We start from the raw sequence: 17,803 nt of genomic DNA, 5'->3' as shown, positions 1-17,803 counted from the left end.
GGAATAATGTTTCAGATGATGTGTACAGGTAAGAAGTAGTTCCAGACTGGTACCTCACACACAGTTACAGACTTGACTTCAAAAGCTCCTGTTGCTCTGTAGACACTCTTGTGTTGAGGGAATGTACATTCAAACTGCACTTGACAGATACTGACACTAATAATTCAGTGTGAAGGTGCAGTGAGTGATAAAATAAAACGTGTCAGAGAAGTTTAAAGATGCTGGAATCCTTTAGAAATGTGTGTTAAATTGTTTTTACCCCTCTCCTGCTGAGGAAGACAATTAATGATGATATTTTATTCAAAGAATTAATTCTTGTTTCCACTGCCAGTGCTGCAGGTACATGTACACCTTCACCTTCTCCAAAGCAATTCTGCAGTAAATAAATCCCTGTTTAATCTTCCTCTGTTTCTAAGAAAACTTGACTGAAGTAATTCAGTAAAAAAGGCCAACTGCAAGAAAAAACTCATAATAGAAAACAATTTCCTCTTGGAGAATAAGCATTAGTAAGGAGCTTTGTGTAGCTGGTGAGCATCTGTCAGAGTACATCACACCTAGCCTTATTCTAGCACTGCTAATTTCAGCTGTAAAGGTGTTTCTGCTTGTCACTTTGTGGGTTTCTCACCCTCATTTGGGAGAGTATTTAAAATTCTTGTTTTGCAGTTTGCATCCTGAGGTGTAGCAATGTATAATAGTCATTTCTTGTTTGTTTTCTCCTCAGTTCAAGGCCCATGCCTCGTTCTACTATCCTTTGTTGTGTGAAATCATGCAGTTTGACCTTATCCCTGAGCTTCGAGCTGTTTTGCGAAGGTTTTTCCTGCGGATTGGTGTGGTTTTCCAAATATCCCAACCACCAGAACAAGAGGTTGGAATAAGCAAGCATTAGCAGATAGTGACACTCTGTTTCAAAGTTTATATTCCTCAGCTAAATAAAAGGACCAGGTAGCTGGGCCACTCTGTCTGGATCTCCATATAAATGATTTCTTTCTCTGGCAATGTGTATCCAAGGGTTAACGGTACAGACGCTTCCAACTGTAATTAAGGCTTGCAACACTCCAGTCCCTCTCTTTCCTGGCGGATTCTCTCTCATCGGTTTCTCTTGCCTGGCTGGTGCTGAGCACAGAGCCAGTTTATAGCACAGTCCCCTTGTCAGCACGGGCTGCAGTGTCCTTTACTGTCCTAGGCAGCAGCATAGCAACAGATGTTTATGGCGGGTGTGAAAGTAAAATGTACCCAAAGAAACATATATATGTAAAGGTTTGAGCTTCTGCGAGAAGTACAACTCAGGAGAGCTGTATTTTGAAGGATAAAATGTTTATAGTGAAAAGAAAATGGAGATTATTGTTCATGGAAAAAAATATTTAGCAACTATTCTAAGATTTTTGCACACTCAGGCTGTCTGAGACATTGGTAATCACCCTTCTGTGAAAATGTACAGAGATGCAGGTCTGTAATATAAACTCCTTAACACTATACAGTTCTTCCCGAATTATTTTATTTCTGTATTACTGATCTGTTGAAAGCCCATAACTCTTCCTTGTTTACCAAATGCACTAGAAGTTTGGGTTTCTTTTTTGGGTTGTGATTTTTTTTTCCTTTTTTTTTTTTTCTCCTTGTTATTTTTGTTTTGTTTTGTTTCATTGTAGCCCAGAAGTTACTGTTGCCGACTTTTTGTCAAGAACAGCGGTAGAAATATCACAACTGACATAACTACCTGTAATATACTTGTTTTAGGGCTTTTAAATATAACGAGCCATTGAAATGATGATCCTTCAAGGACTGGAACTTGAATCACTGCAAACAAGTCTAGGTTGTGTCTGCTGTCAGATGTTTTTTGTTTGATGTAGATTTCACTCTTATGTACAGAATTTAATGTTGGATATATTCAAGTAACAAATCTGGCATGGTTCGGGGATGGTTAAATTTATTGGAAATGTATTCATACTGTGAATTGTGCTCTGATGGTTAACAGACGAGATTGTCAAGCATTCTGTATTACAATGGATGTAGAAATTTTTTTCAGATGGACAAAATGTATATGGTACAGATATGTAAAGTTTTCTATGTAAAAAAAATTCTGTACAACTTTCTGTACAATATTTGGTTCTCATCTGGCATATTCTAATCAGGTTATAGGTCAATAAAGTTTTTGAACTCTTTCATCAGTGCAATCAAAACCAGTCTAATCCACAGCTACTTGTTTTACAGTTTGCTTTGCCTCTCATGCTTTTGTTTCAAAGAAGCAAACCCCAGACCCCAGGAGCAGAAAACTGGGTGCCCTCTGGTTGACTGGGATGCCTCTTCTCACTGTTAGAGACAAATATTAGATTTGAGTGGTAAATTTAGAGTGGTAGATTAAGCAAAAGATGGGCAGGGCTGGAGGAGAATAAAGGCACTACATGAACTGCTCAGATGGACCCTGTAGTGTTGCACAGATGGAGCTCAAGTCCTGCCCTTTGCTCTCTGGGGATTAAAATAAAAACCACCAAACAGCTGGTGGAGAAAAGGGAGAAAGGAAGGGCTGGGATTGCAGTTCTGCTGACTTGGAATATATCATCCAGCTCAGCCTTGTCAGTGTCTTTGATTTTGTTAGTAAGAGTGGAATTGGATTATTCTCCAGTGTGTTCCCACAAACTCCTGACTGGCACAGGAGAGCAGTGTGAAGAGCAAGAAGGTGTTGTGAGGGAGCCTCCTCTCTCTTTCCGGGCAATGAGTCTGCCACAGACATGCACAGCAGGCTCCAGAAATAAGTGTAAGCAGTTCAGTGAAATAGCTATTGGAAAATCCAGAAAAGGGAATTAAAATGCTGTGACCCGTGATTCAGAGTTTGCTCACAAAGTTAATTGGGGTGGAGCAAAACCAAATAGCGATTACCAGAGTCAGAAGGGGTAGAATTGAGGTTGTTTAAATTAATTGTAGCCTTTCCTCTTGGGCTGTATTTTACTTGTTCAGTTTGTTGTGCTGTGTTTAAACGTAAGCCGCTGTGCTAGGCCAGACCTGATGTCTTTCTTTGTTTGACGGTGATCAGTAATAATTTTTAGAGTGAGTGTAATGTGTCCTATCCCTATTCATTGTCATACTGTCCCCCATGGCTCTAAACCCCCACCCCATTCTGAGACCATTACCAGCGTGTTCCTGCTGCCCTGAGCACTATTTAAACAGCCACTGTTCCTTGTGTTTGTGCCCAATTGCTTTCTAATCATCTGTGTTCAAGATAAAACAGTGAGTACAATGAATTACCTAAAAACTTGGGCAAGGTTGTGAGGCTCTTTCTGGTTTTGCTTCATTGTTTTGTTGTGTACTCCTCTAAAGTAATGACATTTTTCTTTTACAGCCTGGCTTTCTCATGCCTTATTTTTTACTTCTATGGAAAAGGCCCAACAGCTGTTTAATTTTGGTTCATTGGGAGCTGAACTTTGGTGTCATTGTAGCTCTTCTGTGCCTCTCTTTAATTCTTGCAATGCCAGAGCAGCACCAGGTGCACTCTGGGTGTTCAACTTGCAGCTCTCTGAACACTCACGTTTGTGGTAATTATCCAAAATCTGGGGTCAGGGGCAGAGAATAGGTTCTCTTTTAGTCATCTCAATATCCATCAAGGCTGGGACTGCAGGTACATTTGTTTTGCAGGTAAGGCTGTCATGATAAAAAGTTAGGGAGGCAGAAGGGCCCTGCCAAAAGTTGAACTTGGGAGAGGCAGAGAAAGCTGAAGAAAGATCTGGAACGGGAAGATGCAAAGGACTTGCAGTGTCCTGAGCAGCACCCTGAGTGCCCAAGGGAGGGCAGCTGCAGGGAAGAGTGGAATTCATGGTGCTAAGGGCTGCTGATCTGTGAGGTTAAAATAATTTCAGTGGTTTCAGGCCACAGCACAGGTGAAGAAAGTAAATGAAAGATGGGTTGTGCCACATCCTGGCCTTCAATTGGAGGAAAGGAATGACAACTTCTGATAGTCTGTGGCATTTACGAAATTTACTGCAGTGAAATGAGGGTGGCTTTGTAGGGGAACACTTCATGCTTCTCTCAGGGGAAAAACCCTGATTAAAATCAGAGGAATAATTAAACTCTGTAGGCAATTAGATGAGGAAGAAGAGAAATTCTGCATCTAGCCTGCAGTGAATGTGTCTCAAAGTTCAACTTGTGAGGCAAGTGGAGAGAGCCATCGGGGCAGGTGACAAAGTATAAAAGGCATAAGGTGGGCTTTGGCATGAGAGGTAAGTGTGCTATTACAGAGCATTTCCACAACGTTATTTCCCCTGTCTCTGGAAGTCCAGGCTGAACCAGCCATGCAGCCTGAGGTATCTGCTCCAGCCCAGGTCAGGGATTACACCAGTGCCCCTGCCTGAGTGCCCAGTGCTGTCATACCCACACTAATGAACATGAAATGACTGTTGAGCCAGAAATTCAGGGTAAGAATCATCCTGATTTGGCAAATCCTGTCTGGGAAGGAATATTCTAAGCCCATGAAGAAGTTCAACACCACACAGTTTTGAAGTACAGCTGTCAGCAAACACTGCCTGCTGTCATCAAGGAACTGTCTTAAAGCTTGAAGGTGGCATTGTAGTAAAAATAAAAGACCTTTGTAAAATGTTATTGTTTTCATCATTGGTTTATTAGGGTCTTTTTTTCCTCTCTGTTGATCAGGTTTAGGCCTCAGTGGGAATTTCCTAACCAAGAAGAAAGTTTCAGCATTACCCCTGCTTCACCGTTGTTGTGTGGTTCACTGAACTCCTAAAATCTTGCTCCATCTCCTTGCTAAAGCTCTGTGCTCTTAACAGATTTTCCATGTGTTTTTATTTCTTTGGAGCTAGACTTAACACCAGTTCACAAGTAAATGAAACCTGAAGCAAATGCTAAATTAAGAAAATTGCAGTCTGCTTTCACAGTTTCTGTAACAAAAATAATTTTAGTAACAAAATACTTTATTAACTCTTCAACCAGAAACATAAATATATTCAACAATATCTGTATTTTCAGCACATGACAAGTTAGGGAATGTAAGACACATTGCTGATAGTAATTTATGTTTTTTTCCCCATGGAAGTGTTAGCTGCATTTTCATGCAGGACAGCATTTATCCTGTATGAAAACCAAGTGTCCTTAAGTTACTCACACTTTGAGAAAAAACCAAATGCCCTTCTGCTGTTGGGCTACTCTAATGCCAGAAAGTTTTGGAGTTTGACTATAAAGCTAAAAAATATCTTTGATTTAATATTAAATTCACACACACCACACTCTGTTTCTGAGGCTGAAACTTAAGTTGTATAAAAAGTGCAAAAGCTGCCAAGCTCTTCTATTTCCCATATCATGGAATAGGAAACATCCCCGTGCTCCATCTCCATTCCACTGCAGTGTTTACTCCTTTATTATTGCTATTTCAATTGCACACCCAGCTGCACGCTCTGTACACGGGAGAGGTCTCCCTGCAGGATTCCCTGGCGGCTCCCCGGGCGGAGTCAGCCGTGCGCGGTGGAGAGGCCGGGCCAGCCCAGGGGGAGCGTGGTGTCCGGGGAGAGTTTGGCGGGGCTGGGCTGCTCCGCCAGGAGCCTCCGGAGCGTGGCCGATGTTCCCGGCCGCAGCCACGGCTCTGTCGCCACCGTGTCAGTGGAGCTGGCGTGGGACTGGGCGCGCTTCAGAAGGTCGTCCACGTCCCCTAAGGAAATGTCATCACCTGGGAGAGGAGGAGAGCAACAGCGTGTTAGATGGGACAGAAGCTCTTTGCAACACTGGGCAGGCTTGGCTGCGATCACTGCAGCAATTATGCTTTTACATTTCTGCTCATGTTCTGGGGAACTGGGCCTCAACAGCTCCCCAGCGGCAGCTCAGCAAGGGGATAAGGATATAGGCAAACGTGGGTGGACTCGGCAGAGGGTTCTTGCTTTCCAAAAAGCTACTCTTTAGGGAGAAGTCCAATGTGTCAGTGCATATGTGCATAAAAATGCATAGAAACATAAGGCCATTCAATTACAGTGGCCTGACTGAACCTTGTATAGACAGTCTCTTACTGAGGAAGGATGTTTTAACTTGGTTTAACAGTGCAAATGAAAGTGAGCCTGTGCATCACAGCTCAACACAACTCAAAACCTCAGTGCAATGTCATGCTGAAACTGGCTAAGTTGGGATCTTCCAGCTACAAAATCAACCCCACCAAACAAAAAGAGAACTGCCTTGTCTTTGAACTTGGACTCATTATCACTCTGGACTCTACTATTACTTATTTCCATTCTGTCAGCAATTATACATACACCTAATAGCTCAAACAAATAGTTCTTATTGTAGCTTATCAAACAGCATAAAAATTTACTTTATATAAAGGTATATAAATGTATACATTTCTCTTTGCTCTTCCATTTTTTGGCCTTGCAACATTTAAATTTTACATAGATCAAAAAAAACTCTGCAAACCCGTTATCCTGTAACAACTGAAAATTGCAATGTCTTCCTCTTAAACTGAGTCACATCAATGAGGAGGTTCTGGTTTCTTGCTGTTTAAAATGGGCAGAAAAGTGCTTAAAACTCTGGATTAGGAAAAAACATTTTTTGCAGAAACATATCCTAATTCAAGCAAAACAAAATTGTGTATTTTTTAGTGATGATATAATTCACCTAAGCAATTAGTAAGTCTCACGTAATTTAAGTATTTGGATGATTTTTACAAATTTTAGGGTTTTATTCTGCAAAAATGGTGACTTTTTAAAAATGAGAATTTAAACCAAAGCTTCTCTGAAGATTCTCATTAAAAACTGTAAGTTGATGGTCTAAGCATGGGTGTGAGAACCAAGGGCTGGAGAAGCAGCAGGTGGGTGAAGGGAAGGACAGGAACTGCACAACTCCACATACACTGAAAGTAAGGGCTCAGTTTTCCTCTTTGTCTCTTAGGTGGGATTGCAGGTTCTCTAACAAAATGCCAAATGCTTTTTGTTCCAAGAGAGCTTGGCACGAATCATTAGTTCTGTCACATCATTCAGACAGTGATCTGATCATCCTCCAAGCGTTCCCAGTCTTGTTAAAACTTGCCTGCAACACTAGAAGTGAGAGCAGACCTCCCTCTCTCTAGGGCCTGTCATCTCCTGTGCTCAAAGCTGGCAGAGTGAACCTCTTTGTCTCCTAAATCTTGGGTCAGATGAACTTTCCCATGGGTTGGAACCCACAGGTTTTTCCATATGGAGGTTTAGAGGGACTAACAGCACACAGCAGGATAAGTGATACCTAAAGAAAATAAATTTTCTGTTTGCTGCTTTAAGAGATGATATCTAGCAACAATAAAAATAAGGGGTTTTTATAGACAGACAAACTGTGAATGTCTAAGCCAGAGGGCTGCATTTCCCCACACTTAACTACTTCTGTCTTTAAAGCAAAGCCTTTAAATCTTGCAGATGTCAGAGGCAAGATCAACAGTTCTGCCAGAGGCAAGATCACAGTGCACATCACTGGATCAGACTCACTTGGTGCTGCTTTTAGAAAGCACAGCAGATCAGCTGCACTGCAGAACTTCATCATGAATTTTAACACTTTGCACACTCCGTAAATAACTGTCCTTAATTGGGACACATATGAAGACTCTTGATAATTCAGTTTGCATGTGGAGGCTGAGGGGAAGGAAAGCTTTTCCTTAGCATGAAATCCCGGTTTAGAAATTCAATGGTATCTGGATTCCTGCAAAACACCACATCTTGTGTGCCCAAATTTGTGAGAATTTCCTCTTCTGCACCTGAGCCTGCTCTTGTTTATGCCCTTAGGAACACACATACCTTGCTTGACAGATCTCTGGCTTGCAGAGACTCCATCACCCAAATCTTCACGAAGTCTACACGATGGGATTTTTTTTTGGATGGGTGAAAATGAAGGAGAAGGCCTGACTCCTTTTCTAATTTTCCAATTAAGCAAACAATACTAGGATGCCTTTAAGATTCCCACATCAGTCCCATAAGAGAAAGTGAACTGCTGAGAACAGAGCCTCCCTATTGAACCAGATCAGCTCTTAGAATTTATCAAAGCCTGTGAATTGCCATCTCTGGTCACTTCAAGGGATGAAAACCAAGTTCTGTAGTTATATATTTGAAAGATTTGTTTTCTCTCAGCAGTCCTGGCTGCTCAGAAAGCAAGAAGATGCCACAAGGGTTCTTTCAGACTGTTAGGGAAAAGGAGTAAAAAAACTTGGCTTGACTCATTTTTTCTGTAACATCCCTGAGCACAAGGAGGGAACAGGAGGGCAAGCAGCAGTGCAGCCTGAACAACCAGAGCTGAGCAAGAGGATCTGCTGCTGCCTTTCCAAGAGGCACAAATGTTAAGGATGAGTGATGGCTCCCCATGTGCTCCAGAGAGCAAGCTACATACAGACATATATACATATATATATATATATATATATATATATATATATATATATATATATATAAAATATATATATACACACACATATCAAATTTATATTTATCTAAAGGCTGAAGTTCAGGAGGCTGTGACAAACAGAAGGCAAGCAAAATGAAAAATGTGCATACGATATGAGGTGAAATTATAAAAGAGGTGAAGTATAACAAAGATATGGAAGTAAAAGTTCACATAGCAAATATATATCTGGGTGGAGTAAAATGAGTAAAGAGTTTATTTAGATTATAGAAGGAAATTAGTATGAATAGGGTTTATTTTTTTAGTGACTTAAAACCACAGTGAGATGGTTAAAAGAAAAAGGATGAAGTGCTTGTAAGAGTACCCATAGCAACAGAATCAAAAATACTGCCAGCATCTGTACTCTCATTAAGTTTATAAAAAGGAGACTGATACTGTAATTGCCTAGACAGCGTAGCAACTACCTCCAAAAAAAAAGGGAGATTTCAGACTCCTATGAAAGAATCATTAGCACAGAGTGTATGAACTGGGTCACAATCTATGTGAGAAATTAAAGGCCATTAATGGTTGCCATGATTGGTACTTCATACACAAAAGGGATCTAGATCAGGCAGCCAGCATTTGGAGATGTTCCAAGACAACTCCCAGCACCTGATGTAAGAAACATGGAATGAATTCAAGTGTGTGTGCAGTGAAAGAGGTATCAGTATCAAGTATTCACATACTCAAAATACTGAATGATCATTAATATTAACAAACCACTAGAAAATCACATTAACTAGAAACTGAAGTACTTCATCATACACAATTCTCTGGCATGTCTTCATACTGGTTGGACCACAGACATCTGACTCCCAGGAATGCCAATAAACTCACACAGGCACCTCATCCTCATTCAATCACCCGGGTGTTTTATTTCTTCCCACTGCCATTTCAGCCGTGCAGCTGGATACCCCCATCCTGCTGCCCACACTGCAGTGGTGCTCACAGGACAAGTAGGAGTGGCTGATCAGACAGGAATATGAGAATCTTTTTCTATTCTCCTCCTCTAAACTTAGTCTAGAGGAGGTGTGCTGGGGAAGCCCTTGTACCAGCTACAGAGCTCTATAAATAACTCCTGTGTTTGATCTGTTGTACTACACTGTTGTACTACACAAAGCCTATTACTATTTTTTCCTTTAATTATTGTAATTACTTAGTGCTCACTACATCATCTCTGCTACAGGGAGCATACCTAAGGAAGGAGATTTCTGCTGGAGCTCAGTCAGTTTGTGCAGTCGTTCCTCATTCTTGCCTTTCACCTGCTCAGTGTCGAGGCTGAAGTTTGAGTGCAAAGAGAAGCTGTCAGGCTGCAGCAACGGGGTCTGCACTGCTGGAACCTCCTCCTGCAGGGAAACCAAAAATGCACAAATCCTTCAGTTAAACAGCATCCTTTTTAAAAGGGCAAATATCTCCATGTGTACTCCCTCAGGAGCCATAACATGGAGTCACTGTGGAAGCACAGGAAGTGTGTGACATCACATCTGTCAGTTCTTGTACGTACAGCACACTCCAAAGCTCTCTGCTTTAGTCGTCTCCTCTCCCTTGCAGAAGATGGATGCTGTGGTAATAAATTCACTTCTTCTAAGGCAGAAAACATTTCTCCATTAGCACCTGGAAAAACAGGTGAAATAATTTTCAAAGATATCAAAATACCAGAGTGCTCCAAACTGTTTGTGTTTTGAAACAAGCCTATATATTGTACTTGACTCCATCACAGGAATGTATTCAGTACAAATCTTGTTTGTACCCAGACCTTTAAAGTAAATGAGTACTCAAATGAGCACTGCACCTCTACTTGAAAGAGAGAACACTTGGAAAATCAGTCATAAAAAGATACTATCATGTAACAAATTACATTTGTAAATACGTTACATGAAATATATAATAACATTACATGGACTGACAGTGTTACATGGAATATGATAACACAAAATCTGTGCCTTAATCACACATCCTTGGTCATATCTCTGCCTTTTCATACCTAATACAATGTTAGAATCTGTTCATACAAGAATAAATAACTACACTTTTTGATCATACTTGTATCACATTATGGTGGGGGGAGTTTAATCTATTTTTATAATATACATGAACCCTGAGGTCATGTCTCTGCTTCACACTTGTCTATTTCCCCTTCTTTTGCTGACTCTGGAAACTCTTTAAAACACAAACTGTTTCAAACAAGTACTTTGGGTTTTTTTCCTCAGGGACCAGTAACCCCTGCCTGAGGCAGAGTTTTGGAAGAGTGGTTAGTCCAGTATATCACATAAAGAAAAAATTTAAAAGATAAATGTGTGTAAATTCTAAACATAACAAATCAACAATTAAACAGTTCTTTTGGTTGAAAATTGAAGTATTTATGCTTGAAAAATATATCAAATAAGTTCAGAATAACAAAGATATTTTTCTTCTTTTATACTGTCAGTTGTTTCTTTCCCCTAAAATTACATTTTTTATTCTCCTCCCATCTTTTCTCTTCCCCAGTTTCACCAAAGGTACTCATGCTCTTATCACAAATGTTTCAAGTAAAAAAATCAAAGCATAATTTCAAAATGGTGTAAGGCTAACAATTCATGTATCAGAATTCCAGCTACAAGACCAGCTGAACTTCACTATATTCAAAATAGTGCTATTACCTGGAATATAAAAAAATGGTTTAACTATGTGGAATTGTCACAACAAAGGACAAGCTTAAGAATTTATTTATACCATTAGTGTATCATCAGTATCAGATGCTACCTGTTCCTGTAGGCATCTATCATTCAGAGTCTGCTGCAGAGAGATGCTTTTAAATCACTGCATTAACACTAATGGATTCTAGGGTTTTCAGTGAGGCAAAAAAAGGAAAAAAAGAGACTAATAATCCACTTTATTTCTAACAGCCTCGAATTTCTGAACCCTAGGAGAAAAACTCATAGGTAATGCTGACATAATAGATGTCAAAATTGAGTTGGATTTAAAACCCATGTCAAAAAAACTCAACCAAAACAGAGGGTAGTGTTGCACTCTTCTTAGGAAATGGCAAACACTGTTAAAATACACTCCTTGTATTTCACAAAAGACCCCCAGACAACGTGAGCAGCATAACTCACAGCCCACAGAGAATGACAGATTTTATTTTTCATTTCAGGGATGGAAGTTGCCAGATTCATATTCAAAATGTTAGTGACTATTTATAAAACACAAATAATGCAAAGGATAACACATTTTTAGTTAATGCATACAGCTCACTTTTGAAGAACATGGTTTTCATCAGTCATAAATGATCTGGGAGGGAAAAGGGAAAACAGGGGGTGGAGGGGAATAAATAATATGTTAGGTTAACTCTAACACCTCACTAAACTGCAAATACCAGCTGGATGTGAAGAAGAAGGGAAAGGATGAGAGGACTATAGATATCCTGAACCTTATGAAAGTGTTGAATAACCAAGAGCACCCCATTGCAGAGGTGGCAGCCTCAGAGCAGATGAAAGGACATATTTCACAGAAGGCACAGGCTGGATATTAATCCACACAATAGTGCAGATGGTGAACAGGGATTTAAAAATGCTAATTCCAGCTTGTGAAAGACAACCTTTGAAAGGCCCAGCTTAGCAAGACTTATGAAATGCAATCAGCTCCAGGTCACTGAAAGCTGGAAGAGCCCTGCATGTCTGGCCTGCATCTTGTGTTCCTCTCCATGAGCCTGGCCTGGCTGAGATGGGATGTTTGGCCCCAGCCCGGACTCTGCTGAGACATCCTTTCCCCACTGAGCTGTACCAATACACCAGAATCCCTACCCTGAAAAAAAAAAAAGGGTTTTGCAGACTACAGAGAGAACCAAATGCACTGAACAAGGCTGAAAGACCCAGCCTGTGCTCTTCCCAATGCCAGGTTCTACTCTATACCCCAGGAGTTGCACAGTAATAGAATAGGCTTGAATACATTTCAAATGAAAAATTCTGCTTTTAACCAAAGCCAGAGATAATAATCATCACTTTATAGAAACACTGTTTCATTAAAAAGTACCTGCAGGACTCTACTGCATCTCCCCTATAGCAAAGAATAAAAACCTTGCAAGATGATTTCCCATAGATGACTGAAAGAAATTTCAAGATACCGAAATGCCTGCTAATGGAAAATAACATGTAAAGGCCTGAGCTGGTTGGGTTTTTCTAGCCTTGTTATTTCTAGTAACTGCAAATAAAACAGAACTTTTACATCCATGCATATAAAGGCTGAATAGAGACATGCCATGAGGCAGTCTATACAAAAATCTTTAGAAAACTAAAAATCTTCTGCTTCAGATAATGAATAAGTGACAATGTCTGTAAGTATGATGTTGCAAGTGAGATGAAATAATATGTGAATAGCAGAAAAGTGACTAATTTAGAATGAATTGTTGTTTTATATCCATATAATCATACTTAAAATCAAGCATGCTTGTAAATCAAAAGAATAACCATGAAAAGAATCGCTGACTGTCTAAGACTTTTGTATTTCACTGTGGACAGATTGCAATTGTAAGCTGTGATTGCCAATAAATTATATTGTTTGCAGCAGAACAATAGAAAAGCATTGCCTATGCTACCATTGTAACACATTTCCTGAATAAATGTTAGCTTTTCCTTATCCAAAGCTGGGAAGATGTTAAAAAAAGCCCCTTGACAAGACCAACCTCTCAGACAAAGCACGAAGAACAGAGAAAGATGCTTTCTCATGAAAGGTGTAAGGTGGTACAGGGCAACTGAGCAGCATCACTAAATTCAGGTGTCATCTACACAAATTTATTGCAGTAAAATTTCATAAATCTCATTTTAATTTTGAGACATAACTTCCTAATACTTCAAAAACCAATCACCATAGCTACAACCACTGCAACTTCTAAAACAATAATAATAATTTTAGAGACACAGCATTAGACTAAACCACATGTCTGTACATTGACAACACGGTTAAGGGGAGATGTAAACTCACCAATAAAAGCACTGTCTGATTCCAACAGTGAATTCTTCTGGAAGTCATTAGATTCGTTCCTGAACTACAAAAGTAAAACAGAAAAAATGGAAATTCAGAGGCTCCAATACATTTCTGGGGCCAAATGATAATTAATGTAAATTAATTGCCAAACTTCTGCAAAGCGAAGAGCAGCTCTACAGTGTTAATATTCTATCCCTGGTTCTAAAAACCCAATGCATTTTTAAAGAAGTCATTTTCTGTTTAAGCATTAGGGTTTGTTTTTTTTACATTTTTATATAAATCCCATTTGTTGAAATTGCCTACACATGGCAACTGTTGTGGTAATTTGTGTAACAGACATTTCCATCAAGAAATTGATCTTTGTCACTCCGCACGAGGTTCACAACAGTCAGTGCTCAAAGTGAGCCTTGCACTTCAGGTTTCTATGAAGTATTGATCAAATGAGGAATGATTCCTTATGTTTAACTTATCCCACCACATACAATCTTTGACATTAAAGCATTAAAATAACAATTTCTACATCATAATATCAAGCACTCAAGCGTAAGACCAATACTCATAGTTCACTTCATAATTGTAACTATTTGTTACAGAAATCCTACTAAGGAATAATTTATGTTGAAAAGCACTCTAAAATCAAAGCAGTGGAAACTATCAGAGGAAAGAGAACAAGAGAAAACAAATCTTCTACTGAAAAGCATTGCTCGGAATGATAATTTCAGGCATTAAAGTACATTAATGTGATTATTTTTTAAAATAAAAACTGTTTTGTTTCTGCATTTAGTTACAGCATTATCCACAAGGTTAACATCTTTGCTTTTGCAGAGTCTCCTGTTTTTCATTGTTTCACATTACCATGAAATACAATTGAACTGTCATTCAGTATTTTGGGTTAGTTCAGGACTCTAATTTGATAGCACTTTATTTTGCCCTTTTCACCAAGTCAGAAAATGAGCATTTCATCTGAGAACGGATCCTATTCTTCAGTGCCAAGTGCATCACCTAAACCACCTGAATTCACAGCAACTGCTTCTGACTTGGCTTTTTCTACTAATTCTCACCCCCTAGCAGCAATCTAACATCATCTGAATATAAATAAGTACCAATGAATATAAAAAGAAGAGAGTTAAAGAATCAGGCCATCTCTATACACAAAGATAAGCAACTTGTGTGTCAAGTTTAAAGAAGCTGTCGTTTGTGTGGAACAGAAAAAGAATTAGTTTGCTGTCTTGTTAAGTGGCATTCCTTTCTCCAAATCAGTAAAAGACATAATACTTCTCACACTTGAAAAAGTAATATAATAAAAAACTTTTTATTCTTACCAGGCCCATAGTTTGTGGGTAGCTGTCCAAAGCAGAATCATCTTGATCATGAAAAGTTACACAGACAAGAGGAAAAAATTACAGGGTTGACATAAAAATAGTTAGTAACAATGCATGTTTTATCAGCTTATTATTGCAAAAATTAAGACCAGTATGCATTACATCTTTAAATATACATAAATTGTGCTGAAGGAATGAGTTTTTTAAACATTTGAATGCAACAATCATTCAAGTTTCCTTATATAAACTTAGGCAGAATCAGAAAAATCAAACAGAAATCTGTAGTGTATTATTTCTAATCTGGTTTTTGCTCCTGGCAGGGAATAACGATCACAGCAGGGACTGCAGAAAATCCCAAGAGTAAATGTACATTCAACATGCTGAGCACACCACACTTCCAGCTTTCAAAGAGAAGTTGAACCAGAGAGAGATGGTTTTACAGAGAAAAGTGATAAGAATATATATGCTTTTATCTAGGGATAAAAAACTCCGTTGTGGAGAATACAGAGAACCAGTCTGAAAGTTAAGCTAAGGATGACCCTAAATGACCCTGAAAGTTAAGCTAAGAATGCATGCTGGAAATGCAAAGAAGCAGAACTGAAGTTACTTTTCTTACTTAAAGTTTTCAAATAAATTATTTAATTAGATTGTTTTTGAAGCAGAGATGCAAGAAACAACACCTGACTCAGTGTGTAGCTGACCTTCTGTCCAGCACCAGGGCACATTGGCTGTCAGCCCTCCTGGCCTGACTCCCAGCCCGTTCCTGACACACACTGCTCCAGGCAAGCAGCTCCCAGCATTGCAGCACAGCAACATCAAACCTGCTCTTGGGGCTTTCCCTCACATCCCCCCAGAATAATAATCATCCAGAAGTCTGCGAAAGATTGCCTCATTTATAGGGACACAGCTAGCATTTAAAAACTTGAGATATTTAAAACACTGATTTCTCAGGTTATAGTTTCATTAACATCAACATATTCCTCTTTCACATAAAGAGAAAAACAAACATATCAGAGGGAAAACTGTATAAAAGAGCATGTAAGGCAAAGAACACTTACACACAGTGTGGGGAAAAGGTATGCCTTTGCCACAATAGCCCATAACACATTATTTCACCCAAAATATAAAAGTGCATACTGCTTGAAATAATCTTTCTTTCTGCATTAAATCAGACAATAAAACCACTCATGTATTTTCAGCCAGAGGAAGATGATGAACTTGTCTCTGAGGAAAATAAACTGGAAATAGAGAGATGGCAACTAATTCTCTTGCTCGGTGCTCAGTGACAGACTATAAAGTTAAATGATGTTGTAAAGCAGTAGGAGAGAAAAAGAGAAAAAGCTGTTTAAGGGTCCTCTTGAAGCATCAGTAGAAAATACTTTTAAAAATCAGCTGCCTGTCTATCAGCTAATCAAAGCTAACCTGAAGAGGCCTTTCCTTGGATGCCATCATGGAAGCCTACATTATCCATTAGCAGAAGTCTAAATGACTGCATGTGCTTGAAATTAATGGAAAAGGCAAATTTGCTTTCTAGCTGCTGGAGGTTTCTCTGCAGAGAGCATTAAATGAAAGCTTTCTCAGACTGGTCTATTAAAAAATATTCTAATGGTGGAAAACCAGAACCAAGTCCCAGAGAGATCTCAGCTGAAGCCAGTGAATTATCTTTCAGCATTTAAGTCAATCTCATGAAGAAAAAGACTGAAGTCAAGCCTATACATTCCATTTAGACATTAAAGGATACTCACAACCATATAATTAACACAGAATGTGATATAGATGTGCTTATTTGCAACTGTAATATTCTATTATCCATAAGCAGTATGGCACACATTGCTTGAACACCAGCTCATCTGTCCAAGATAGAACAGCAATCACATTGAGCACACAACAAGTTAATGAACAAAACACAGCTGTAACTCTTTACATCTTGGTATTAATTCTGCTAATCTTACAGGTCTGGCAACAGCTAACAGGAGCAAGCCTCAAAGCACCAGTGACCAGAAGAGGCATTCAGTTTTTCCAAAGCAGGATACAAAAATGTGAATATTTTCCTTCCACTTGTGCTTGGTTTTGATGCTCAACTTTCACCTAAGGCTAATAAAGTCTGAGGAGCAATTCCATGGGTGACAGTGCCAAAGTGGGGGACTGTGGGAAGATGCCACAGATACTCTGTGCTGGGCATAGCTGATGCCACAATGGAGCTGCTGCAGGATAAAGCAGGGCCTATCAGTTCATGCTTCTGATGCCTCTGCAAACAAATTTGAGAAAGAGCAAAACAAAGCATGGCAGAGGACAGAGGACAAACCTGTGAGATGCAGCCCTGGAGGCACCAAGGCCAGGGAAGGAGGAGGAGGAGGAGGAGGTGCTCATGGGGCAGAGCAGAGATTCCCCTGAAGGACTCTATGGTAGAGCAGATCAAAAGGTGCAAGAAGACAGAAGCAGCAGAGAGAAACTCCTGTGTAATGACCATAATTCCCCTCTCCCTGAGCCTGACATCACTCATCCCATCACAGAAGTAACTCAGTACCTGGGGTGGTACCAAGGAAGGGGAGCAGGGACACTGAGAATGAAGGAGTGAAACTGGGCACAGGAAAAGCAGCAGAAAAGGTGCAGGCTTCATGCTTTTTATTTTCTGCTACTCAAAGTCAGTCATCAAATATTTAGGCTTACAGTATTAAGGTTAATTTTCCCTAAATCAGGCCTGTTTTGCCCACAACAGTAATTGGTAACCAATCTCCCTATCTGCACCTTACCCAACAAGACTTATTCTTCCTGCTTCCACAAAGGGCAGGAGTGAGGGGACACAAGCAGGAGAGCAGCCACGTGGGAGTCTGGCTGTTAGCAAAGGCCAAGCCACCACAGAAATAAAGCTGCTTTCTTTTCAAAAATTTAGTTAGGCCAGTCTCAATTACAGAGGCAAATCTGTATCTTGCACTCAAAACTGAGTTCATTTGTATAGGTTTAAGCAACTCTCATTATAATTTTAAATATCCTCTAAAACAACTGGAAATAGTGCTCTTTCATGACTGTTTGTAAAAGATACCTGAATGAACTTTACATTTGGAATTAACTGTAGCATGCAAAAAAGGGATAATACATCTACTTTTCACTACTTTTGCAATATGCAGCAAAAAATA

The 17,803-nt window shown here is 39.5% G+C and overlaps 2 protein-coding genes across 8 annotated transcripts in view; one reads left to right on the top strand and one right to left on the bottom strand.

Moving 5' to 3' along the window:
* Positions 1-2,160, top strand: part of ARFGEF1 (ARF guanine nucleotide exchange factor 1) — an 86,569-nt gene extending 84,409 nt beyond the window's left edge. The window contains exon 39 of the mRNA XM_083859934.1: positions 722-2,160. Within this exon, the coding sequence (XP_083716060.1) occupies positions 722-886 (165 nt within the window). The 3' untranslated portion in view covers positions 887-2,160. The remainder of the gene's footprint in view (positions 1-721) is intronic.
* Positions 2,161-4,654: 2,494 nt separating this feature from the next.
* The window catches only part of CSPP1 (centrosome and spindle pole associated protein 1), a 60,739-nt gene continuing 47,590 nt past the window's right edge, over positions 4,655-17,803 (bottom strand). For 6 of the 7 annotated variants that reach the window (XM_083873250.1, XM_083873249.1, XM_083873251.1 and 3 more), the window contains 5 exons: positions 14,667-14,707; positions 13,342-13,405; positions 9,887-9,996; positions 9,578-9,728; positions 4,656-5,665 (listed from right to left, as the gene is read on the bottom strand). In XM_083873250.1, coding sequence (XP_083729376.1) covers positions 5,451-5,665; positions 9,578-9,728; positions 9,887-9,996; positions 13,342-13,405; positions 14,667-14,707 — 581 coding nt within the window. In that variant the 3' untranslated portion in view covers positions 4,656-5,450. Of the gene's footprint in view, positions 5,666-9,577; positions 9,729-9,886; positions 9,997-13,341; positions 13,406-14,666; positions 14,708-17,803 lie in introns of all 7 variants that reach the window. The other variant, XM_083873253.1, reaches the window with a different exon arrangement.

Source organism: Zosterops lateralis (assembly GCF_965231275.1).
Source record: "Zosterops lateralis genome assembly, chromosome: 1".
NCBI lineage: Eukaryota > Metazoa > Chordata > Aves > Passeriformes > Zosteropidae > Zosterops > Zosterops lateralis.
Note: the sequence above shows the minus strand (reverse complement) of the source record. Positions and strands in the feature narration are given on the sequence as shown.